Genomic DNA, 27,145 nt, shown 5'->3' on the forward strand with positions numbered 1-27,145 from the left:
ACGTGAACTGTTTGCCTCGTGTGGGACAGAGTAAGAGACGGTGACCCGAGCCGGAAACAGGCTACACTTCCGGAATCTTGTGCACACTGAAGAGATGCGCCCTAAGCACCATGTATTTAGCATCCAGTGTGTTGGCCCAGCCCGGAAGATCAAGAGTGTCCCCGGTTCAGGAGACGGGCCAGGCCTTGGTGCTAGAAACCGGTGAATCCTCTGTATATGGATGTTACCTGAAGACAGAAGAAAAGATCCACCCTTCACCCTTCGCTAGCCAAAGCCAAATCAGCTTCCCTAACAGGACGGAAAAGTGTTCACAAAGGCAGTGGAAAGAGACTTGAAATCCAGGGAAAGAATCCTTGAATGCCAAAGGTGTGGGAGGGTGGCTGAGCCGACCCCTGCAGAAGCCACACTCCAAGAGAATGTTAAGACAGGTTCTAGAAGGGATCAGGAACTCCAGCAGGCCAAGTAGCCCTGCTGACTCGAGCCGATCTCTGGCTCTCATCTACGTGCTCAGTCCAACCGACCAAGTCCACTCAGGGAAAACTGTACGAGGAGAGGAAGGGAATAGGCACCAGCTCCTACCCTGTGAGGTCTTCACAAGTTACTTTACACATAAAGAGACAAATTCGGAAAGCTTAAGTAATCTTCCGAAACACAGGGTTGACACTCCTAACTTACGGTAGTTTATGTTCTATAAAGTTCAGCAAACACTGAATTACCAAGTGCCGAACCACTCTAGTAGGGGAGACACGTACACACGCACACATACCTCAAACACATAATAATCTTAAAACCTAAAAACTCAACCTGCTTGTTCGCTTTATTTTACAAAAGCGAAAACGAGCTTCTGAACTATTAAGAGATGTTTGCCCGAGAGCATCCCAGGAGGGGCCAAACACGGGCTCCAGAACCAGAGGAGCTGCTTGTGCTGCACTGTCCCCTTCTGTCTTCATCTGCTAGGCTCCTCTAAAAGCCAGCTGTGACAAGAAGGCACAGCTGTCCCCCGTCCACCCCAGCGAGGAACATGCAGAGTGACCCAAAGTGTTCACGCCTCCGCTCTCGTGCACAAATGACCTCAAAAGCCACCAAGTACTGATCTGAGAGTTACAAATAAATTTTAAGTAGCAAATTCACAAATAATAGGGAGCAACTAACTGTAAAACAAAGACAATCTGAGTTGGGGAGAGTTGATCCTGAAGATAAATACAAACTCAAGATGTGCAAGAACAACCTAAGATTTTTCACACCAAGGGGACTGCCTTAGAACTCTGAAGAACAGTATGAGGAAATATAACCAGAAATTACTATGAAAACTTTGTAAAATTTCTAAAAATCTGTAGTTTCCTAATATTTGATGTTTTTATTACTATTTGTTGCCCTATAATAATTAGCAGTAATATTCCATAAACACAAAATCACCTGGGTATTGATTTTTAGAGGGAGTAAAAATGAGAGATGGTTGAGATTAGTAATGACTTCCACTCCACAACCATAAGTGAAAACAGGGAAGAGCCCTAAAATATAGACTAGTGACGGCAGCTCAAGACAGGGTATGTGGGCAGAAGATGCACAGAAGCCTAACTGGGACAAAGAAGGAACAGTTCAAACAGCGATGAGTTTTACTGAATTCAGAAAATATGAGTAGCCTAAATGAAATAAATGGTTCTTTTCAAAACAGATTTGCTCAGAGCCCAAAATAAAGCACATGCCAAGAGCCTCTGTAACTCCTAAAAAGAAAAAAAGAAAAAAAAAAAAAAAAAAAAGAAAAAGAAAAAAAAACCAATCCTCACACAAAAAGGGCGGGGGGATGGGGTGGATAGAGGAATAACTGAGGTTTGGTTTAATACAAAATATATTCTAAAGCAAACACTAAGAACCTGCAGAATGTGTTTTGTCTTATCAAAAAGAATGGGGGGTGGGGGCTGAAGACCACTCTGGATTTCCCTGATTCATCTCTGGCTTAAAGTGAGCCAAAATAGATTCCTAAAAGAGGTGCTTAAAAGAGCATGAAAAAAAATATTTGAAGACCCTATTTCTGATAAAGCGTTTGTATCCAAACTGTATAAAGAACACTTAGACGTCAATAAGAACACCCAACAGCTTAATTAAAAAATGGGGAAAAGATGTGAAGACATTTAACTAAAAACATGGGTACGACTAAAAAAACACAGGAATAGATTCTCCTCCACATCATTTGTCACTACAGAAGTACAAGTTAAAACCACAGTGAGATACTAGTTTATACCTACTATGATACTATTACAAAAAGAAAACAAAACACCACACAAGCATCAGTGAGGAAGCGAAGAAACCAGAACCTCGTACATTGTGGGAATAGAAAATGGTGCAGCCACTTTTCTAGAAAACGCTTTGACAATTTCCTTAAACGTTAAACAAATTTACCATAGAGCCCAGCAATTCCACTTCTAGGAATCCACTCAAGAGAAATGAAAACGGATGCCCAAAGATCTGCACCATGTGAATGTTCGTGACCGTATCGATCCTAACCGCTAAAAAGCGGTAACCCAAATGTCCATTAAGTGGTGAATGGACAAATGTGGTATGCCCATGTAATAATGTATTATTCAACCATAAAAGAGGAATGAGGTACTAATACATGCTACAGCCTTGAAAACATAAGGACAAGTGAAAACATACACAAAAGACCATATGTTGTAGAATTCTACCTATATGAAATGTACAGAAAAGACAATCTATAGAAACAATGTAGACGAATGGTTGCCAGGGGCTGCGGTGGGGACAGGAAGTGGATTCAACTGGGAATGGGGGATGTTTGGGGGTGATAGAAGTATTCTCAAATTGGACTATGATACTGTTTGCATAACTGCAAATTTACTAAAACTCACTGTACACTTAAAATGGGGTAATGTGAATGATACCTCATCAAAGAGAGAAGGGGGCTGACATGAAAGCTAATACTGGAGCATCTCTCACGGCAGTTGAAGGAGGACCATTCAATGTCCTCTGGTAAACAGAAAAAGAGTACAGAGACGTGACAGCAACACGCAGCCTAACTCATCAGCAACTGGGCGATACAGTGTGGGCAGGAAGTTGCCTGTAAAGCACATAAGCTGGCCAACTGTTTTACCTTTAAGAAGTAGTACTGTAAGCTGAGGTAGTGGCAAACACAGCATTGGAATGATTCTGGCCGTTGCTGCAGTCACTTCTATTAACTCAGGAACTAGGCGAGGAAAACATTAAGTTGGATGAACCCCGATATTTTAAGTTTCGTACGAAAGCTATAGCTTTTACATCGTGGGTTATGTAAGAAAATTGGAGGGAATACCTAAGCAAAGAGGATCGGAATGGAGAACCACCCCCACCTGAATTAGAAAGATCATAGGATCGATCTGCCTTCATAGATCTGATACTTATAACTCAACTCTGGGAAACTGAGGACTTGGGAGCCCTTTTCTTGCACCCTGCTTTTCAGTGGGATTCCATAGGTATCAAAAAGACAGCACTGAGAGGAGGAATCAGTACTTGATTCTTTGTGTCAGTCTTTAGTTCTCAGAAGACTTCAGGAAAAGCCAGAGGAATAAGAATTTATCTTTAATGTGAAATAAGTTGTCTAAGTGAGGCACATTAGGAGCCGGAGTGATCCGTTCTCCACGTCTGGAGCAAAAACACATTCCACTTACGAACAACTGCTTCAGCCACGAGAAATTTGCTGATATTAAGAAAACCTAACTTCCGCTCACTGAACAAAAGCTCTCGCCAGATTGTAGCCTACGTACTACAGGTGTGTTTCTAGAGTGGCGGTGGAAATTCCTCAACGAGCGTTTTTCTCATCTGTATTTACCAAGCCACAGGCACCGCCCTCTCCAGGCGCCAGCCAGGACTCCTCCAGATCAAGCTCGGTGTGTCCTCGGAGGAGAACCACTGCCTATGGTGAGCACCTGTCACCCTCATCTTGTGACCGGGAGAGAAGCATGGCTCAGAGCCGTGATGTTAGTTACTTAATAAGGACAGAGCTTCTGGTAATAAGGTCACTGTGAAGCAACGGACCCAAATCCGACTCGCCATGCTCGGGTTAATGACAGGGCACGTAGAAGCGACTTTCTTTAGTTCCATTGTCCTGGCTTAAAGCACTCACAAAGCAAACCAAAAACGGAGAGGCAGGGGTAAAAAGATTAGGCTTCCTCAGAAGCTAGACCAATCCAAGGTTTATTAGCTATAATCATTGTTTTACAGACTCTGCTTTCTGCCTTTCCTTCTTTAGAGTGCTTTTATCTTCGTCACCAGAGGACTATTCCACATCAAAACACGAAGAACTTTATCTTGGCCTTGACTCTGTCAGACACAGATAAATCCTGGCATAATGTCCAGTAACCATCGTCATACATGTAACTAAAGACCATGACACCCTGGAGCCTTGTAACAGGAGGAAAACATCTAGTGCACCGTGGATCACTTACACGGGGGTCTGTTTCTCCACACTGCCCTCTGGTATGGATGTAGGCATTCAAGACACAATAAAGCTTGAGGTCAGCCTACAGATGCATCTATCTGGCCACAGGAAATGAATCTCCTGGAGAGGAGACTGAGTAGAGTTCAAGAGGGCAATCTCACTGCTAGCAAGGTTGCTAACTAGTTATGACCTGCCTTCCCCCCAGCCCTTGCGCTACGACTGACCTCCGTCAGCAGGAGCCAGCTGACAGGGCTAGAGAAGTGGAAGAGAGGGTAACAGGTGCTCTGAAACTGGCCAGACAGGCTGTGAGGCCTAGACTCCAGCCTAAAGCTGCCAGAGCTGGCCAAAAAATGCACTGTTTCAAAAAGGTCAGGGTCCCCAACCTGCTGAGAAAGTCCTGTCTCAGGAAGGGCAGGAATACCAATTTTAAATGTAAGCTGCTAAACTTCTTTGTTGGTAAAAATTAATAATTTGCCACCATTTTTTAACATACCATCCCGTATCAAAAACATACTCATCGGTTGTGGGATAAAACAGAATGTTTTATTTATTAGATTGTATCATGTATCACGAACTGACTCAGTTGTTTTTTTATGAGCTGGATTGCAGGTTCCAGGACTAGGAGAGAAAGTAAGGAGCCAGTCAGTGTGTAAGAAAGGAGGATTTCAGGCCTGAAAATGCCTTGAAAGTCATTTAATGGGACTACATAATTGGCTGCCCAAACTAGGGCAGTTCAGGAAAGAAAAGGACATTATAAATACTGATGCAAGGACAACAGGGATAAACCAGGACTGTCCCACACCCTGAGACACAGACTCCCCCTACGAGAGTATACTCATTTCTCTATTCAAAATCCTTCAATGGTTCTCCATCACTTCAGAATGAATTTTAAATCACCGTCTCATCACTACAACTTGAGCACATGCCTCAACGATAGCATGTATCACACTGGATGAAAACTGCTGATTTTCTCAAGTCTCTCCACTCTCATCAGTCTGTGAACTCCAGGGCAAGAGTCTACGTGACAGGCCTTGGTGTTCTACCTCAATGTTTGTCACGTAGCAGCACTTGGTAAAAATAATGGCTGTTTCCATCAACATCATGTCTCAGAGCATATTTTCCTCCATCCGTGTTTTTTCGACCCACATTCTGTCTTTCCCAGGTGTCACTTCACAGCCATGTGACTTGAGGCAAGTCAGTCAACCTCTCTGTGCCTCAGTTTACTCACCTTTATACGCAGGATCCTAACGGTACGTACATCACAGGATGATTAGGATCATTAAGTGAGGTACTCTACGTAAAGTGCTTTCACCACCACCCAGCCAGCTTCCCAAAGGCAGAGATCTGTTCCTCTGGATCACTGCTGTATAATTACACCACGAACAACGCCTGACGGAACAGACAGCATGTCCTCCGCAAGCTTACTGACATGTACTTTCTTTCTCCAATCCCTTCCTTGGCCTCACCAGTGCCATGTATATACTCTACACCCCCTCTACACCCACTCCCGTGTCTCTATCAGAAACCTGGCACCCTTCCCTTTAAAATGGGACACAGAGGACCACGAAACTCTACGCCAGCCGCCAATCACAGCCCTTCACCTGAAATAGATTACACGAGACTCCTGAGCTCTCTGCCTACCGGCTGTCCGATATTGAACAGACGATGACCGGGGGATGAAAAACACTTCCGAGGACTTCTTCAGTCTAGGATGAAATGCACATGCTGCCTCTCAGGGTCAGGGCTGAGACGAAGAAAAGACTGCTACCGCCTTGTGTTTCCACACTCAAGTAAGGAGGAGAACTACTCTATTGAGTATATACATTCAAACGTATACAAATTTACAAACCCTGGAAATCATAAACAGTTATACAAACTCAGCTTACTTTTTAAAATAAAATTTCACAAAAATAAAATTACCTAAAATTAAGCCCACCATTGTACTTAAATATCCGGTTCCACTTCCCAGGTTAAGAAAAGACAATCCTGGTTGAAGTTTCAACGCTTCCATAACTTCAGAATAAATGCAAGGTGCTGACAAGTGTATGTTGCCATGCTTCCAGGCTAAGTCTTTGTACGCATTGTCTCGGTAGCCTTCCAAATAGTAATCTCCGCGATCAATCGCTCTGAAGGCTTGCTCCACTCTTTCAGTGCGGATATACTGAGCTTCTTTTAAGTTATCAATTAAGTCATCATTATCTTCCCCAGCACTCACAGCTCCTCCCATGATAGTATTCAAATCAAATCATAAATTTTAAAATGTAATAAAATTAGCAGAAATGGCTTCCAATAATGGAGTGTGGTTTGTTTTCCCTTTAAAATTGCACTTGATTTCCAAAAATAAATTAATCCTGAAAGGGAAGAATAAAAATAAACAGGTTTAAATTAATGCTCAAAGGAAAAGTAATTCCAGTTTAGTAAATATATAATAGTCATCATAACTACCATTTTTCAAGGATATATTTTGTTCCAGACATAGGGTTAAGTTCCTCAAGATTATTATTTACTCTTATAACAACCACAAAAGGTAGCTTAAGTTCGATCTCTTCTGTACCTGTGGCAAATCTTGGACACTGAAGAGTTAAGTCACCTCATACTGAAAGGCCAAATATGGTAGCCATTAGTCACAGGTGGCTATTTAGACCTAAATTAAGTAAAATTAAATACAATGTAAAAATCAGTCAGGCACCCCAGCCACACTTCAAGTGCTTAACAGCTGCGTGTGGCCAGTAGCTGCCACACTGAACAGAGCTGGTCTAGAAAGCGACAATTCTGGGACACAGTTCCAGGTCTTTCCGACTCCAGAAACCACGCTCTTAATCATTAAGGCAGGCAGCCTTCGGAGTATCGTGAGTCTAGTTTAACATGCATGAATTACTTCACTGACTTAAAACTTCCTAAACTTAAAACTCCACTACCACCTAAATGCTAAAAATCTTCAGTGCACCACATAAATTCAAAATGTTAACACAAAGCAACATAATTACCCAAACACTGAATACAAAAACAAAACAAAACAAACCCACTTGAAAACAAACTCCCACACGTTTAAAATACACACACCCACACACAAACATATGTGTGTTAAAGTGTTTTATTTGGTAAACCCTGTGGTGATAAATAAGGAGACCACAATTTTATTAAAAACTTTAATAGCATAAGCACCAGAACATGTTACACTCAGGTACAATAAACTTCAACTAAAAATTTCAGCATCTTCAAATGAAAACATAAGTGCAACTTGATAAACTGAGAATTTTAACACATCATCATGATACACAATTTAATCTTTGATTCAACTACGGTTAATAAATTAATTTCACGTAACAACTAATTTCTGAATTAATAAGTCACGGGAGGGAAAGTGAGAAATGAAATGCCCATAGCCAAAAACAAGAGTTTTGACAGCCGACCCTGGCAGGGCCGTACCCTCACTCTTGACTTTTATTTTTTATTTTTTTATTTTTTTAACGTTTATTTATTTTTGAGAGAGAGAGAGACAGAGCATGAACAGGGGAGGGGCAGAGAGAGAGGGAGACACAGAATCGGAAGCAGGCTCCAGGCTCCGAGCCGTCAGCCCAGAGCCCGACGCGGGGCTCGAACTCGCGGACCGTGAGATCGTGACCTGAGCCGAAGTCGGACGCTTAACCGACTAAGCCACCCAGGCGCCCCTTGACTTTTGAGTACAAGAGCAACTGAGGCCTCGAGCTTCCTCAGGGTTCTCAGACTTCTGTGACTGAACTGTCCCAATAGTCCAGGGACAGCTTCCTCACCAGGCCCTGTCCCCACTGTCTGTCTGTGTCCTCTTTTGTCTTTTCCTGTGATCTCCTTAAACTTTCTGAGCAGAGGAAATACTGTGAACTCATGTCACACTATTTAACTTACGGAAACTCACCTCGACAAGTGAGTTGGCTGGCTCCAATGCCCCCACAACCCCAAAGAGAAGTAACTGGAAAAACACATGGGCTTACAGCACCGTCCTCAATGAGTAGACTTCGCAGCACACGGAGACGTCAACGTGCTCTTCCCTCCACAGTCTTAGTTTGGGCACCCCTTTCTAACCCAAGCATCTTAACTCGCTGAGCAAAATTCTAGCATTTAGAGATTTGTTTCATTTTGGGTTTCACAACACGGCCTCTAGGCGTAGGCTAACTTTTCACCTGGTACTCAGAGTGAATGCCTTCCCGGGATGGAAGAAAAAGTGGCTACGCTGAACTGGAAGCAGCTCATCAGTCCCAGCGTGGCACCTATCGCAGGACTTTATGAAGCCTAATTGTGACTCTGAAGACATTTGATGGCTCTCCTCGAAGTGCTGCATCTTACTAGTTTGAAAAACTATTCCCCTTCCGTTTGCTTCCAGGGCTAAGGAGTGACCCAATCCTTCTCAGGTCCTTCTGGACTCTAACCTGTCCCAACTTATCACAGCAAACAAACAAATGTTGACTTCACTACACAGAAGTGCTCACTCGTGATGAGAAAGGCAGGAGGAAGAATCAAACCAGTAAGAACTGTTCCCATTTGCTGACAGACCCTGTACCGTACTCTGTGTTTTCGTTAAAACACATGGTCTCGTTAAAAGCCACGCTAAGCCTGTGAGGAAGGCGATCCCTTGCCCACTTTCAAGTAGAAACAATCTGTAAAGGCCTGGCTGGGATACTACAATGCATGTGACTGCTGCTACAGGAGCCCAAAGCAAAGTGGATCCAGGAACCCAGGAGAGCTTTCTCAAGAAGGCACAGACTGGGTAACACAGTTAAAGGACTAAGGGAATCAAAGGCTGAGGAAATGGCTGGTATTAAAGCGACAAAGCAGATGACCCTTTTAAGAAACTACACGCAGCTGGGTACTTTCGATCACCTTAAGACCTTTATCCCGTCGGCCAGTGATTTATTTTTTTTTTTTAAGCCTGGATCCTTTTGAGAATCCGATCATACTTTGGTCCTTCTCATTGACAAATGAATGAAGGAAAAGTTTTATGCAGCTTCAGAAGGAGCCTGAGTTCCTACAAACCCATGAGCTGAATCTAATTTAAGAACATCTACTTGATGCAGCAGAGTCAGCCGCAGGCATTAACAAGGAAGGGAGATTAAAAGGGCAGGAGAATTACACTTCCATTTCAGAGAGTGCAGTGTAATCTGTGTTTCTGATCTACTGCAACAGACCGGAGAGCAGGTACTTGGAAAGTTGGGAAACACATCACCTTGTCAAGAAGGAGCAGCGCAAGACCGGAACCAGACTTCCAGGACACTCTGGTCTGATGGGAAAGAAACACATCTGAACACAAAGCTGTAGGGTATCCAGGAGGGAGGTGATCAGGAAAGGTTTTCTGGAATAAGAGGAGCAATCACCGCAATGCATCCTGTTTCCTTAAACAAGATGTAAGGTAAGGATGTGCAGATAACAGTCATGGTGGTCTGCATGTTCATGCTGTGAAGTGACAGCAAGGTACAAGCTTATGCACATGACAGAGACACCTTAGCAACTTACGAAAACTTTCAGCAAAAAGCTGAAGTTACAGAGGACCTGCTTCTAAGGTAGATGCCGTCACAGTTACTTCAAGTGGTCTGGGGAAGCTATGAATGCAGATGAAAAAAAATGATAAGACACTGTCCCTGAATTAAAACAACATATGAATTAAGGCTATATCCAGGTTCAGATTTTAAAATTGTGATGAAAATAGACATATGAAAATAAATAAAATGATATCCATAAGCAAACTGTCTTCTAGGGCCTAAATTTCAAAACGAAGATGAACCCTGGGGTTTAAGGCTGTGAAAGACTGAAGGACTATGATGCCAGGTACAAATCCCAGTAGATTTAGCTATGCTAGAAATCTTATGAGGATTGCTATTATCTTTGTCCGTCTTTGTCAGTAACCTGGTTATACAGTTGCACAGGTTTTCAGTGGTATGCCCTAAGGCTATTTCTCCCACATGTCCCGCTGTTTTGTGAAACATTAGTAGGTGTTTTCAGATGTTATAGAAAAACCCAGTACTTGACCTCAGGCCCTTGAAGGATCGTAGGAAATGTGAGGGACCACAGATCAGTCTGGAGAAGAGCTGGCATGCAAAACTGTGAAATGGGATAAGCAGAGCCGTGCAAGGACGTTACGGAACACTCAGCTCAGACGCGGGGACGCAATAAAAGGACAGGAAAGTTTTCCTAAAGGTGGAAGACCGGGTAAGCAAGAAGGCAGAAGGAAGGAAAAGTATTCAAAACATGTGGAAAAGACAAGGAGACAAGAGGCCATGCGCCGGCCCCTGGTAAGGCCCTACAAATAATAGCGCAGAGCTGAAGCGCAGGAATAGAAGCAGTGCTTGGTGAGGCAAGAACGACTAAGAGACATGAAAAAGGAAGCTTGCAGGCCACACACACACACACACACACACACAGCGCTTGGACTTCCTCCCACAGGCAATGGAGCCAGCAAAGGCTTTTGAGATGAGAGACATATTGTATGACTAATTTTAAAACAAGATGTAAAGGAAAAACCAAAACTGTAAAAGAAAGAGAACATAATTACAATTCGTTATTTGGTCTGGGGAAGACAATGTTTATACAGTCGGAATAGCGAAAACACAGTGGCTGATTTAATGTGAGTAGTCGCTGGGGCGCCTGGGTGGCTCAGTCCGTTAAGCATCCGACTTTAGCTCAGGTCATGATCTCTCGGTTCCTGAGTTCAAGCCCCACGTCGGGCTCTGTGCTGGCAGCTCGGAGCCTGGAGCCTGCCTCAGATTCTGTGTCTCCCCCTCTGGCCCTCTCCTGCTCACTCCCTCTCTCTCAAAAATGAATAAAAACATTACAAAAAAAAATTTAACGCGAATAGTCATTTAAGCACACTAGGAAGGATGAGAGGGAAGAGGTGAAGAGATAAAGAGGGATATGGGAGCTAACACCTCATCTGTGATTCCGGAAACTAAACGCTGTCTAAATATTTAAGAAGAAGAGCAAAAGAATGATCTTAGTTAGCAATGCAGAGGTAACTTCCTTACCATGAAAGAGCTGAACACATTATGTTCCCTGTGGAGTGTGAGTCTCCAGGCAGAAACGAGTGAAGCCATGAACTGCCAGGCTTTGTCTTCAAGGGATCACTTGGCTTTCTAAATTGTGCACATGCATTATTTGAACAAAACTGACAAGCTGAATATAAAGGGTGTGTGTGTGTGTGTGTGTGTGTGTGTGTATTAGACCAGATGAATCTAAAGACACATAGAAAATAATTTCTGAAGGAATAAAAATACACTTAATAGTTTATGGTAGAAAAATCAAAGAACAAAAAAGAGATTATTAACAATTTATACCACAGAGCTTCAAAGGTAAGTCATTTTATCATACAGTTCCTAAAAGTGGGTGGAAAATGAATTATTATAAATCACATTTCCATAATGTTGACAGATTCAATTATAAAAATATGTGCATTTGCATAAAATTTGACAACCAAGTAAAATAAAAATGATTCATAACCCTAACATTTAAAGAGCCACTGTTAATATTCACTTTCTAAGCACATATATGCTTTCTTATTAACAAAATTAGTAATATTATTACTTCAAACTTTTGCCAAATAGGTCTTAAGCATTTTCACGTCATCAAAAATTCTTCGAAAATCCAGGTGTGCTGTCCCACCGCATGGAGGCACCAAAATATAATGAGTCCCCCCGCTGACTGCTGGACAGTGAATTTTGGATCACACTTAATGTGTATGTGAAGAGTTAGTAAGTTAAAATCTGTAATGAATATTGTGATAATTCAATAATAATCCCCTAACTTGAAATACACTTCATTTTTTATGAGTCAAGCAAACACTATTAAAAAACCATCGCAGCATTAAGTCACAGAAGTGTTTGTCGTTTGTTAATTCTGAGATAATTCCACCTCAATCACGGAAAAGTGCCAAATGCAAGTCAAGAGACTAAGGTCTAGCCTTGGTCCCACTGATAAACTTTGCTGTATGGCTCTGGGCAGCTCTCCAGAACATCATTTCCTCACCTGTGAAATGAAGGGGCTAAATTCTAGGATTCCTAAGGTTCCCCAGAGCTCTAATTTCCCTGCCATTTTGGCATCAAACCCGCATTTGAGGACAGCTGAGTTCTAGTTGTGCAGGAATGTCTGTCCATGCCTGGGCACCTCTGTGACTTTGATCACATTTTTTTGGCGCCCCACTCCTGCCATTCTCTCCAAACATGGAAAAGAAAGAAATGGGAATGGTCAAGTCCTACATTAAACAATAAAAGCAAACTAAGGAACCGAAGAAAAAGAAAAGACCAAGGCAGAATAGAGAAACGTCAGAAAAGAAGACTGGACAGCTCACGCAGTTAGATCTTTTGAGAACGAAGTCACCATATCAACTCACGGAACACAATTTCGCTCCTTGGCACTTTCCTTCTAGTATGCGTGCTGGGGTTCGGGGGAATACAACAGGGTGCGTACATTCACACGAGCTCACCTGAGATGATCTCTGTAAGGTGTTCCCAAAAGTTGCTTGCCAGTCTTTCAAAATAAGGGATGTGGTTTCAAGGTATTTGGTTTAGGGGAAGATCTACAGAAGGCCCAGTTCAATATTACGGTGTCTTTCAGGCCCCTTAGGGATGTTTTACGGAAGGTTAAAAACAAGTCAAAGGAGGCGGGCGGCAAACAGATGGCGGACAGATGTCACAGCGCTGGGGAACAGTGAACGCTGACTCACGCTCTTTCCCTCCTAGCGACCAGGGGCAGGCAGCCAGGTGCTGCTTGCTGCTCCGTTCTCTGCAAAGGTGAGGACAGGGCTCACCCGCTTTGGGGGAAAGAAGATTAGTCATCCAAAGGACAACACGCTATTTGAGGGCATGAGCAGAGGGTCGTTCTTCCTCACGCCTCAAAGATCAGAGGAGCCACGCGAAGCCTGTTTTGAGTGTGCAAAGACACGGGTGGGGGCGGGGGGTGCTTCTCAGTGATGGCAAACAGATCTGATGAGATATAAATACAGAACAACAGAAGAAAGAAAAGGGAGGAACAGACTAATGAAGGGGTTCAGAACAAGTCTCCCTGAGATGTACCACTTTGGCATGTAGACCATTTTGAGCTGAAGGCAATCAAGACCCAGCAGCCTAAAGCAAAACTGTTACCTCTCTTTAAACTACCTAAAGGAGTTTAGCTAAGGAGGTGGGCCCAGAAAGAAAGCTATTACCAAGGCCATTTTCTTTTTTTTTTAATTTTCTTGACCCATCTGCAGAGCAGGACGAATATCTGCTCTTACCATCCCGTGAACCTCCCTATGACCTCCCAGGCCCCTATCCCACTTCGTAGCTCTCAATGGATGGATGGCATGTAAACCTCAACTGCCCAGCTTCTCCTTGGGTCTGTCTCTGTGGGGCTCCCATACAATTCAAATTTTCTCCCATCAATCTGTCTTATATTAATTTGATTATCAGAGAAGCCAAAGAACCTAGAAGAGCAGAAGGAAAATATTTTCCTCCAACATTAAAGATTCACTACTCATGCGCCCAAAGCTACCGGGAGAACATCCAGGTAAGTCTATATCCAATGATAAATACACATCTTAATTTTTTTTATTAGTGATAATATACACAAGCAATTTCCTATGTCTCTATTACATACAGGCTCTGGGCTCTATTTCTTCACCAAAACTCTATGAGGAAGTACTAACTTCATTTTATAATGAGGAGACCAAAGCTCAGAGCTTATGTGTAGCTGAGCCACAACTCAAATCCAGTTTGGCAAGCCATAAAACCCTTCTGAAACAGAACAATTTGCAAAGAGGCTCCTGGCTCATAATTCAAAAGTAAACTTTTCATCCCCTTAGCTAAGAAGATTCAGATCTCCCTCCCTCTCTCCAATTTCCTTTTTCCTCCCCTCTAGTACTCTGGGTTCCAAAAGAAGAATGGGATAGTGGAAATAAAGCATCTGATGTCATGTACTGACTATGCAGCCTCAGGCAAAAGTCTAACCTGTGATCTTCAGTTGTCCTTGTCTATAAAATGAGAAAAATATTAACTGCATCATAAATTTGTAAAGAGAGCACTGCGCATAAGACTTCTAATGTACACATGTCCAATAAATAATTCACTTTCTTTCACATCTAGGACAAAAAAAGACACATTCAAAACGTTCATTTTTAAACACAAAGGACCGAAAAGGGAAACAAAAAAGTAAGTGTCAATTCTGAAATCTAGTGACGTTATCACTTAGTGACCTCCTGAAGACAGAAGTACAGGGTGAAAATGTAAATCCTAAAGAAAAGCCAAGTTACAGTGTATACAGAAGGGAAAGGAATAATACACCCCTTCGCATGTAAACTGATTGAGAGGCGTTAATGTAAAAACAAAAAAACCAAAACCACAAACACAAACCAATGCAGTGACTTCTGTCATGCTCTGGGCCATAAACCAGGCCACGAGGCCCACATCAGGACCAGCTGCCCTCTGTGCTCACTTACACGGGCTCAGGAAGCAGGCAGGTAAGGAGACTCTCTTTGGTAACTTACTAGCTAACTTCCACCTGTGCTAATTTTCTCTAATGGAGCATTTGTTCCATAAATCAGCAAAAAGTAGCTGTCTCATATAGTTTTCTTTTGTTCAACACATCTTTTCTATCCAAATTGTAAACTCAATAATAAAGATCAAATAAAACGAAGATAAAATAAATATTTAAAATATTCATCACAGTTGTAAAGGTGTTAGCAAGCATTTAATAAATAACAAACATAATACACTGTAAGAGCAACTTCAAGCCTTTTACTTCAGGAAATACTTTCAAATTTGAACATACCTAACAACTACAGCAAAGTGAAAGTGTATTTTTCCTTTAAATTCTCTTGAACTCTGGAATCTTCATCTGATCAGACGGCTGATAAGCCACTCTCTCAAGATAATTCAAGATTGTCGTCTCCTCCCCAACCCTTCAATTCACTACTACACAGTCTCAAGTAACAAAATAAAGTTCTGTTTAGAAGCAACCAGGTTCTATATTTTGATATTTATCAAGTTGCAAGGTGCCTATATTCACAGACGTAGACTCTTCAGTTATATTCTCAATTCTATTCCAGTCTTGCTTCCTATGCCTTTTTCTTCCCTCTACCTCCCCCCTCATTCTTTTAACTTTCCTATTCTCCTTTGCTGGGGGCAGTGAAGACCAGCGCAAACTCAAACAAGACTGGAAAAAACAGTAGGAGGCGGCTTTACGTGAGTTCAAGGTATGGGATATAAGGTGAGAGAGGAATATAAAACATTTTTCTTTTAATTTTTTTTTAACGTTTTATTTATTTTTGAGAGAGGGAGAGACAGAGCATGAACAGGGGAGGGTCAGAGAGAGGGAGACACAGAATCTGAAACAGGAAATATAAAACATTTTTAAAGGACAAGATGAGACAAGCTGAAATCTTATAATTTTGAAAATTACAGGATTTCTTTTTTTTTTAATTTTTTTTTCTTAATGTTTTTATTTATTTTTGAGACAGAGAGAGACAGAGCATGAGCAGGGAAGGGGCAGAGAGAGAGAGAGAGACACAGAATCAGAAGCAGGCTCCAGGCTCTGAGCCATCAGCACAGAGCTCGATATGGGGCTCGAACTCAGACTGTGAGATCATGACCTGAGCCGAAGTCGGACGCTCAACCGACTGAGCCACCCAGGCGCCCCGAAAATTACAGGATTCCATGTACCTCCAAAGTCTCCTCCGCTCCTTTTACTCTAAGATCTGAATATATGACCTCTTAAAACCTCTATGAATACACCATTAGACATGTGTATCCCTAAACACCACACAAGTATACTCCAAATGCCCTCAATATGCAGTCCCACGTATCTCTGAACTACCAAAATCCTCAGAGAATTACTGCCTCAAAGTTTAGGATTACTGCTTAACATCTTCAATTTTTCAAGAAACATTAAGTGTTGTACTAACCAACCTTAACACTTAAAAAAAAAAAATCCTTACAGAAGCTACAGCCCAGAAAAACTTTCAAACAGAAGAGGTGTTTACCTCCTGTAGCTCAGGGAGAGTCTGAGGCAGAATACTGAACCGACCCTGACTGGGCTTTCTGGTCTGCTGAACGATGCTCTTAGGACGTCATGAGATCAATAGGGAAGCAGGAGAGAAAAGCAAATACATTGTCAGCTCCTCTCCGGTCAGTCTTTTAAAGTTGGGCTTCTTTTATTTGAAACATTTTGAGTTGACAAAGAACAATATTCAAATAAAAATAAAAGAATATCCCCAAAGCAAAATCCCACAATTTGGGAGTTCAGATGATCGGCATCTGTTCCCATCACAAACCAGAACATGAACTCACACCAGAGATATTCTTCCTGCATATCATACTGTGGAATGCAAAGACTGGCCTTGTCACACCATACAATTTTGAGCAAATTGTTATCTTTCCTGGCTTTAGTTTTTTCACCTGGAAGATACTGCTACTAAATCAAATTTTCTCGATGGCACCTGTAACAACTCTAAAACTGTCTAAGCATATTTGCTACACAAAAATAAAAAATGTAAACAGGTTAACTATAAAGTTTTTTGGCCTTATAAAATGGTATCTTTCCAGAGTCCACCATGACCATTTTATCTATGGACAGGCAGTGAAAGCTACATAGAACAAAATACCTCGTTATACATCATTTTAATTTGCAGCGCTTCCATACCAACTCATACAATTTCATTAACTACTCCAGGATATTTACACAGGAAAGGTGGTATTATCTGCACTACCCATGTGAAGAAAACCGATTGAGAACAATTTGTTCTAGATTTTCCATATAAGACATATTTCAGTCTTATTCATAGATCTAATGTCATGCATTACCACTAATATTCACATTATCAGAAATAAAACAGCAAATGTAGGTCTGAGACCCTTTGACAAATACACACACACACACACCACATTTGATACTATACCTTCATTTCATTTATTGGGACAAATAACTCTATCCCTGTTTTTACTCATGACCCAGAGAAAGTTAAGGAAGTTCTTAAACTGTAATCATAAGATCATCACCACAATGCTACAAGCTCTAAAGTAAGTGGTCACCGTAAATGATTAATCTTGTACCAACAGAACTCATTTGGAGAAAACTGTCCAAACTGAACCACCAAAACGCTTGTGAAAGCTTATTAAACTATAGCTTAGTACCTCCCGCCAGGCTTCACTTAGACAACTTCTTCACCACTGGTCCAGCAAGTTGAGCAGGACACAGGCACACAGAGGACAGAAAGTCAAAGAATGGCTTCAGTTCAGTAGACAATCTCTTTTCATGGAAATTAGTCTCTTAAATGGTTAGTGTATTTTCATTTAAAAAAATGTTTAAACATTACTTTCAATTTGGCTACAATAAACTGACACAACTGAAAGCTTTTAACAATGTAAGGAATTATTTCATACTAATTAGATTGGGCTTCGAACTGTAAACAGCAAACTGCGTACTCATAACTGAGAATGTTTATTAATAGTACACTTTAAAATACTAAATGCTCTCGCTCTCAATAAAAAATTACTCAAAGCTACTAGTACTGCCTTCCATTTCGATATTCTAAGTTTTGCACAAAAGACTTCCATTTGGTGATTTCCTCATTCAATTAACAAAACTGGGCACCTACTTACGCCTCAGGAACTATGGCAGGTATGCAGGACTAAGAGACCAAACTCCAGAAGCTAAAGTCAAATTAGAGAGCTTTCTTATAAGGTAACAGTTACAGAAAGCTCACTTCATTTCATGGATAAAGAACTGAGCCCCAGCAGCTGCCTTGTCCAAGATCACACAAGTCATTGGGGCACCTGGGTGGCTCAGCGGGTTAAGCATCCGACTTCGTCTCTGGTTATGATCTCCCGGTTCGTGAGTTCAGCCCCACGTCGGGCTCTGTGCTAGCAGCTCAGAGCCTGGAGCCTGCTTCGGATTCTGTGTCTCCCTCTCTCTCTCTGCCCCTCTCCCACTCATGCTCTGTCTCTCTCACAAACAAACATTAGAAAAACATTTTTTTAACTTAGAAAAAAAAATCACACAAGTCAGAAACCCAAGTTTTTGCAAATCATTATATACTAATCTTAGATAAGAGAAAATCTATTCAAACATTAGTATAAAGCCAAAAAGGCCGAATTTACTCCTTTGTTTAGATTTTTTTTTTTTAGGTTTATTTATTTTGATGGGGAGGGCCACCAGAGAGAGAATTCCAAGCAGGCTCTGCACTGTCAGGGCTTGAACTCACGAATGGTGAGATCATGACCTGAGCCGAAATCAGCAGTCGGATGCTTAACCGACAGATCCACCTAGGCATGCCAAGATTTCTTAAAATTAAGTGAGCAGAATGTTTCTTTTTTAAAAATTCAGAAAATTTTCTTAAGTTCAGTATTTAATTACTGATAGCAAGCAATATTACTGAAACCTGACTTTATGACAATTTGTTGGAGATTGTAAGGAAAAAAAAAATGTCCAAAATGAAACTACTACAGAAAACAATGTATTAAGTATATCTAGACTGAATCCACACGGGTTATAGTGGTGAGTTAGAACATTAACGCAATGTAAAATTTTGGTCTGAATTCAACAGGATTTATATCAATAGGAATGTAACAATTTTACTCATTTGCTACCCTTAAAAAGATTATTTGTAGAATGAATATTAATGTATCAAATTATAATAATTTCATATAGGGTCGTAGCTTCATTACAAGTGATATTCTAACAGAATGTGCTGTTGTCAACATAAATAAAAATTATACTTAAAGATCATATAACACAGTGTAGGTTCTAGACTGGAACCCTAATTCTATAACTTCTATGTGATCTCAGGAACATCATTCACCTCTCAAGGCCTTAGCTGCTACATGATAAAAACAATATTGGTAACAATAATTACCTCACAGGATTAGCATGAGAAGTATCTGAGATAATGTATGTAAACTGCCTCCAACAGTCCCTGTCACATAGCAAGTACTCAATCCGTTACCGGTTTCCATTAACACAGGCTTACTTCATCCCCTCACAAAAGACCACGGTCCCATTTCAAGAAACATTTATCGGGGCGCCTGGGTGGCTCAGTTGGTTAAGCGGCCGACTTCGGCTCAGGTCATGATCTCGCGGTCCGCGAGTTCGAGCCCCGCGTCGGACTCTGGGCTGATGGCTCAGAGCCTGGAGCCTGCTTCTGATTCTGTGTCTCCCTCTCTGCCCCTCCCCCGTTCATGCTGTGTCTCTCTCTGTCTCAAAAATAAATAAACGTTAAAAAAAATAAAAAAAAAAAGAAACGTTTATCAAATGCATAAAAATCCATATGTAATATCTATAAAATACTTTGGATTTTAGGTGTCAATTTTCAACAAGATCTCAATAGCTGGACGATGTTTCTGAGGGAAACCAAAGCACGGAATGACTAGAGAAAGACACTGCGAATATACCTTGCGATGCTGGACAGAATTGAAGGAATCATCAGTATGAGCTCGTTAACTTGACTTGGACAACTACACACACACACACACACACACGTATAAAACAGAAAGCTACAGAAAACACACATACATACTTTCCCTTTGTTTATGAATGCCTAAAACATAAACAGTGATTCAAAATAAACCCAAACTCTGGTTGCAAAAGGTGGAGGAAAACATGTTTTGCATTTTTCTCTACTACATCTTCCCATCTATTAACAGCAATCTCCCATTCCCCCGCTCCCACCGGAAGACACTCGAGTGTCCACTCTTCCATCGGTAACAGGAGCCCTGGCATCTCTGCTGCGGTCTCCGCGCTCCGGCTCTCACAAGTAACTGAGCGTCTTCAACAACTACTCGAGCCCCAAAGTTCAACTGCAAGGACCTACTCCCGCCCGCTATCCAAGCCCCGGATCCTTATTTGATTCTACAACCACATCTGACATCTACTTTGCCCGTTCTTTTTCTACCACCACACTCATTGTCACTAGTGCTACAGCAAAGATCATCCATCAAAGACCTGAGGACCTCAGTAAATACCTGACGACCGGCAGGCCTTAGTTTCTGTTAACAACTACTGAACTCTGTGCCTGTAAGAGCAAAAGCAGCCACAAACGACACGTAAATCAAAGTATGGCTGTGTTCCAAATTTTTTTATTTATGAACACTGCAACTTAAATTATAACACATATTTATAGATACATTTATGTATCATTTACATAATTCTCACTTAGTCTTAAATTTTTTTTCCAACTTTTTAAAAATGTAAACACCATTCTTAGTTTGCAGGCTATTCACAAACAGGCAGTGGGCCAGGTTTGGGCCACGCACCATAATCTGCTGACGCCTATCAATATCACTTTCTTCCCAAACCAAACATGTCCGATAAACATGGCTTCACTCCATTACTTTCCATTATTTCAACCCCTCGTTCTAACTTTCTGCCTCACTCCTCTTGTAAACGCCTGACTTTGCATCAATCCAGTATCTCTCTTCTGTGTAGTGTTTTATACCGTGGAGTGTTACAGAAGAAAAAAAAATCCACCACTTGGATTGGTACCACTAAAGATTTCCGTTCTTCAATCTCAACTGGATTTTCAATAGCACCTAGCAATACCTCTGGCCTTCAGTCGCTCCCATCCTCCACAGCAAACTCACTACCACTGCCACCGTCCCCTCAAGATGAATCTCCCTAACAAAGGTGATACTTGTCTCTCTTCCACAAACAAGGTCGTGAGACAAAAGCCTCAACTTCCCCAGACTGTCACCTGAACCCCATACCACCGGACAACAGTATTATTACAAATATACTTGCATCTGTACACACATCCACAAGCAGAGTATTCGACCTTTGTTCTGAAATTCCATAGGCCTGATTTTGTCCATTATTGGAATTTAAGTACCTTACTAAATAAGTACTACATTTATTAGATGCCTAGCACTCAACCAAGTGCTTTACAATGATCTCTCAATCCAGAAGGAACCCCTCCTCCTAAAAATCTCCTCTAAGCCCACCTCCAGAACACTCAGGGGCCTATCAGTCAGCTAAGGCTACCATAACAAAATACCACAGGCTGGTATTAAACAACAGAAATTATCTTACAGTTCTATAGGCTAGAAATCCAAGATCAGGGTGTCAGCATGGTCAGCTTCTGGTGAGAACTCTCTTACATGGCCTTTCCCTGCTGTGTGGTCAGAGAACCAACACTGACATCTCCTCTTATAAAGACGCTATTCCTACAGGATCAGAGCCTTACCCTTTTGTACTCACCTTAATTACTTCCTCAGAGGCCTCATTTCCAAATACACCTACACTCGGGGTTACGGCTTCGACATTAAAATTTTTCAGGGACACAAACACTGGGGCCACAACAGTGCATTTCTTCAGTGCTCTCAAACACCCGTGACTATACCTGAAACACTGCTCCACAAAGTTATTTCATTTCTCACCCACTTGACTGTAGGACTGTTTTTCTTCAAGAGAAAGCTCCACATGCTACTCACCAATTTCTATCACTTACCAGAGAGGCTATCATGGAAGCAAACAGTAAATGACGAAAGAGACTAAATGAATGAATAAAGTAACTTCGGCATGATATTCATTTAATGAAAATGGAAGGGTGAGACCAATATTTGAGTTACACAGACCTCTCAGGCTGTTTCTGCCTTTGAGACTGATGCACCTTATAACAAAGAATTTAATTCAAGACCACCCCCAGTGATCAATTTTGTTTAGTTTCCCAGTAAAAAGATATGGGAAGAAGAGCAGAGATGTCTGAGTGCTAGACAAGTTATACCCTCCACTGCACTATTACTCTGGTCTGCTTCGGGGCATACTTCATCGCAGAAGAGAAAAAGCTTACAGAGCTTAATATTCAGTTGGCGATACTACAGTTACAAAAAAAAAAAAAAAAAAAAAAAGGGCAAAATGAATGTTTCAGGAGTTCAAAATGAAAGCAAGTTAACAAGGAATGTAATATAATAGCCAGAAACAGACAAATGTGTGCTACCAAAAATATGTAAAAAATTATTGCAAACAGGGGCACCTGGGTGGCTCAGTCAGTTAAGCAGCTGACTTCGGCTCAGGTCATGACCTTAAGATTCACGAGTTCGAGCCTGGCATTGGGCTCAATGCTGACAGCTCAGAGCCTGGAGCCTGCCTCGGATTCTGTGTCTCCCTCTCTCTCTCTCTCTCTCTGCACCTTCCCCACTCACTCTGTCTCTCTCTCTCTCTAACAAATAAACATTAAAAAAATGTAAAAAAAAATATTGTAAACATACAAATAATCTTCAATAATGTAATGATACTACGTTAACCTGGGAGCAGAGATACCACAGTAGAGATTCCAGAGTCCTTAATAAAGGTGGAAAGAGTTGAGGACACTTTAATGCCCTCAGGATGGGAAGTGAGGAGATTACTCTCACTAGGAAAAAATAGACACAAAGAGACAAAAACACAGTGGGGGAGGAGGAGGGCTCGGGCAGGGGACTTCAAATGTTCTTCTGAATTATTAATGCAATGTGAAACCACAATAAATTTCATAAAAGAAGGAATACTTTAGTTTTGCAAATACTGTAAGTACAAAGAGTTACACAAAGGTTGGTAATTAAAATGTGTTCAGAAAGGCAACCTGAAAGCAACCGGGGCATGTGTACCACATTTTCTAAATCATTCACTTTTACAAGACCTTTTGGGCATCTTCCTTACAGCGAGGTACTGTGGCAGTCACAATAAAAGGAGAATAAAATGAGTCAAAAACAAACTACAGGTTTCCTGGGCTATCCCAGAGTGTCCCTGAGAAAACTTTCTCAACCGAAAGGGGCCTGAGGCAAAGGTATTCTCCCCACCCCCAAAGTCTTTCCAAGGCCACTTTAAGAAAGACCTACGTTAGTAAGGTAATGGCTCTTTTCATAAAAGTGAAAATTCTCTTCCAATTTCCTCCAGTTAGTGAAAACAGCTACTAAATGCAGGTCTTTTGTAAAAGCCAAGTGGTACAATGTGGACTTTCATAAAACGGGGGATGCCTATGTATTACTGACACCTGAAATCTCATTCTAGAATTTAAAGCTTTTAAAGTCTGTGATCCATGACAGCAGAGGCATAATTCATACAGTTTTCTGTGCATATAAACCCAGATAAGATACGGCACTTTGATATCCGTGAAAAGCAAGTCAAGAAAAATAAACTGTAAAGAAGAAAACTCCTAAAAGTATCAAGTTCACCCAGTCACGCAGGGGACAAAACTACTTGCTCAAGGCCACTGTGACAGAATTCAAGGCTCCAAGAATTCAAGGCTCCAAGAATTCAAGGCTCCAAGTTTCTTTCCAGTACATTATACAACAAAAGCTCAAAAAGTGATGCCTTTTCTGAGATAACAAGCCTTTATCTGGTTTTAAAACAACAAACCCCCATAGTGTTAAAGTAAGCCAGGGAAGAAGCGTAGAGTCCTTCCTTAAGGTGTACACAGAGCTAATTTTTGAGTCAGGGCAGTAAAAAGAGAGAAGCAGTGCTCAAATATTTGGTCCGGGGACTAGGACTGCTTCTTGATATTTAAATGTGAGAGAATACAGGCAAACGAGAAACAGTCAAGACCAGCTGACTGGGAACAAAATATAAAAATAGGAAGTGGCCTTTATGTCAAAAGGTGTCTACCATCATTTCAGCTGGGAGAAAGGTTTCGAATGGCACAGGGAGGAAAAGCAATGGAGAGAGGTTTTAAGAGCACAGCAGTTAATTGCCCTGATTCCACGAGAGAGACATGAAGTACAAATCAAAAATTTTCTGGGGCGCCTGGGTGGCTCAGTCCCTTAAGTATCTGACTCTTGATCTCAGCTCAGGTCTTGATCTCAGGGTTGTGAGTTCAAGCCCCACACTGGGCTCCACAGTGGACATGAAGCCTACTTAAAAAAATTAAAAAAAAAGAATATTCTACTTCCAGAGGGTAAAATCATGGTTACCAGGGGGTAAAACTGATGGGGTTTGAGAGTACAAACATGCAACGAGCGGTTAATAAGTTACAGAGATCTAATGCCCAGCGTAATGAATACAGACAATACTGAACTGTAATTATGTCATGTGATAAATATAGCTACAGAGGCAGGTTGCCTGGGTGGCTCAGTTGCTTGAGTGCCAACTTTGGATCAGGTCATGATCTCACAGCTGGTGGGTTTGAGCCCCGCGTCGGGCCCTGTGCTGACAGCTCAGAGCCTGGAGCCTGCTTCGGATCCTGTGTCTCCCTCTCTCTTTGCCCCTCCCCTGATCATGCTCTATCTCTCAAAACAACAACAACAACAACAACAACAACAACAAAAAACACATTAAAAGAAAAATATTGCTACAAAGGCAACCATAAGATATGAATGTATCACAGTGACACATCACACATATTAAATTTATACAGTGTCATATGTCAAATTCATTCAATTGAAAATAGAAAAAAATTCTATTTCCTGCATCAATTCCTACTGACGGGTAATGTCTGGCCGGAGCACGAGTGGATGGTGCCGGACACTGCACGAAAAAAGGGCTTTGCTTCTAGGTCCGGTGCACTGTTCGGCAGGCTTCTGCGGTGGGGTTAGCAGCCAGTGGCTTCCCCCAGCGCCCTCCCCTGGGTGGTTGGTCGAAGACACCCTCTGGGAAAACACCTCTCTGTGAACATCTTCCCTGGTACCCGGAAAGCAGATTTCTATAAAATCCATTAAGGAGGCACCAGAGCAACTTCTCTGCCACCCAATGAGCCACTCGCTCTCTCAACGAAGTCTGGATCCCAGCCCTGGGTGGGCCTCTTCCTTGGGTGCTTAAATATGGCCTTTAGGGGCAGAGGGGAATCCTTCTATTTCCATATTCTTTAGAGCTCTCTTTCTGCTGACCAGTCAATTCTGTTAATGTTTCTCTACACTTCTCTACGTTGAACTTTCCCTGTTCGTATCACCCTGTGTGGTTTCTCCGGCCTGTTTGGACTAGACTGATACAATGCTGACAACCACGGAGACTACAGTCAGGTCAGTGAGGCGACGGAGAACAAGCAGACAGGCAATAAAATGAACCGACAATACAACAGCCTGAAACTTTGCAGCCAGACATCCACAGTCCCTTGCATATGACTTAAATTGCTATCTCCCGCAAACATTCTTGGTTGTTTTTTTAACTTCCAACTATCTGAGTTTTAGTTTCACGGCAAAATGTTAAACACCTGTCACCAGCTTTTCCGTGCTGCAAGAGCTGTCCCTCCTGATCCCAGAGGAACGTCAGAGAGCCAAGTGACTAAGAGTACTGAGGGCAGCTGCCAATTCCACCATCTTACACTCCTGCCCAGGAAGTCCATTGTGGTCAAAATTTTAGATGGGAGGATGGCTTAGTGGCTGCATCTGGGAGTCAGCTTAAACATGAGCTCGTTAAATGCTGCACGTGACCTTTCCGGTGCCCATTTCCCCCCTATAGATTTCAATAATTATTAGCATACTTGGAAAAGGCCAAAATCAACCACTGAAAAACTCATTCAATTTCATGTATGCATGTTAGGTAAGCCAAAAATAGAAACCCACAGAGAAATAAAGGAGCAGGTTAACAGCCAAGCCAAATTCTTGAAACAAACGCCAGGGATAAGCAATGGTAAAGGTTACTTCTTCTTGTAAGTGGCGTTTCAAAATGAAAGAAAAGAGCATCAAAAAATATTTCTTGAAATAAAACAGTCCCAGAGTTGGAAAACCGTAGAGGGAAAACTAAAGATATAAGCAGGCACTAAAGAAGTCAACAGATTTGTTGTATCACTCATTTAGCAGAAAACAATTTTGGAAGAAATCAACAGTAAATGACACTAAATACGCCACGCACACTGTGCTACTGTGCTAAAACGCACTGACCAGCAAAGAAGAGGTAATTGCCAGAAAGACAGCCTTACGTTTCTATAGGGCATTTGTTTTATTTTAAGGAGTGCTGGGTTGGGACGGACTTGTGTTTTCGAGGAACAAAAATACTTTCAAAAACAGTAATTGGTAAGAATTTGTCTTATCCCACTACCTTACTCTAATCTCTCCAAACATGTTTTACAGCTGGCAAGCCTAGGGTAGAAATTTGTGTATTTACAGTGAATGCGCAGGGATAGTCTTTCCTTTCTACTGAGAACAAAGCACATGTACAACTTCTTCAAGTACAAGACTCTTGCCTCCCAACTGGAAAGACTCCACGTAGCGAACCGACAAGGATCCCAGACTCTTGTCTGCCAGAAAAACAATGTCATGGCTGTTGATTTTGTTTCTGCCTTTCTCCAACATAACTGCCTCAGGGATTCTAGGGCAGGTACGCATTTCTCCTTTCCGCTACCCTGCTGACTCAATCAAAAGCCTCCTCGTCTTTAGCACAAATTTCACAGTGCATCTAATAAGTTTGCAGATTAATTTCACAGGGGATGGGGCTCCTGCCATCACTCCAAATTATGCGTGAACCCAAAACTTTCTAGTCCCTCACCTCTCAAACTAGCAATTTTTTCAATTATTCATACTCCTCTTTAGTCAGAATGCTATTCTGTCATTATCCTTATTAATGTTAGCTAGAGTACTAAAACTAACTTCCAGTTGGTCTTCATGCCTGTGGTTCTCCCAACTTCACTAGCATCCTGCACACCATTCTGACCCACTTGCCCAGTAGAACAACTTTATCATTAAAGAAAAGCAGCAGCTCCAGAAATGCAGAGGTGCCTCCAGGAAGCTGCAGAAATGAGAGGAAATCCACTTGGCAGGGGCTCGAGGCCACCGCCATTTAAACCCACTAGCACTGGGGCACCCGGGTGGCTGAGTCAGTGAA

At 41.8% G+C, this 27,145-nt stretch overlaps 2 protein-coding genes and 1 long non-coding RNA gene across 5 annotated transcripts in view; 2 read left to right on the forward strand and 1 right to left on the reverse strand.

Annotated features, from left to right (window-relative positions):
* The window catches only part of PCMTD1 (protein-L-isoaspartate (D-aspartate) O-methyltransferase domain containing 1), a 70,864-nt gene that overhangs the window by 32,398 nt on the left and 11,321 nt on the right, over positions 1-27,145 (reverse strand). Inside the window, exon 2 of one of the 3 annotated variants that reach the window (XM_058699376.1) lies at positions 6,350-6,780. The exons of the other annotated variants lie outside the window; for them this stretch is intronic. Coding sequence (XP_058555359.1) covers positions 6,350-6,656 — 307 coding nt within the window. The 5' untranslated portion in view covers positions 6,657-6,780. The remainder of the gene's footprint in view (positions 1-6,349; positions 6,781-27,145) is intronic. 3 annotated transcript variants of the gene reach the window in all.
* LOC131494777 (uncharacterized) lies at positions 3,828-4,522 on the forward strand. Its single transcript, XR_009253593.1, has 2 exons — positions 3,828-3,909; positions 4,241-4,522. It is a non-coding gene; the product is annotated as an uncharacterized LOC131494777 (long non-coding RNA).
* Positions 10,678-27,145, forward strand: part of LOC131495058 (proline-rich protein HaeIII subfamily 1-like) — a 28,056-nt gene continuing 11,588 nt past the window's right edge. The window contains exons 1-2 of the mRNA XM_058699828.1: positions 10,678-10,692; positions 13,132-13,182. Coding sequence (XP_058555811.1) covers positions 10,678-10,692; positions 13,132-13,182 — 66 coding nt within the window. The remainder of the gene's footprint in view (positions 10,693-13,131; positions 13,183-27,145) is intronic.

The sequence above is a fragment of the Neofelis nebulosa genome, chromosome 14 (assembly GCF_028018385.1).
Source record: "Neofelis nebulosa isolate mNeoNeb1 chromosome 14, mNeoNeb1.pri, whole genome shotgun sequence".
NCBI lineage: Eukaryota > Metazoa > Chordata > Mammalia > Carnivora > Felidae > Neofelis > Neofelis nebulosa.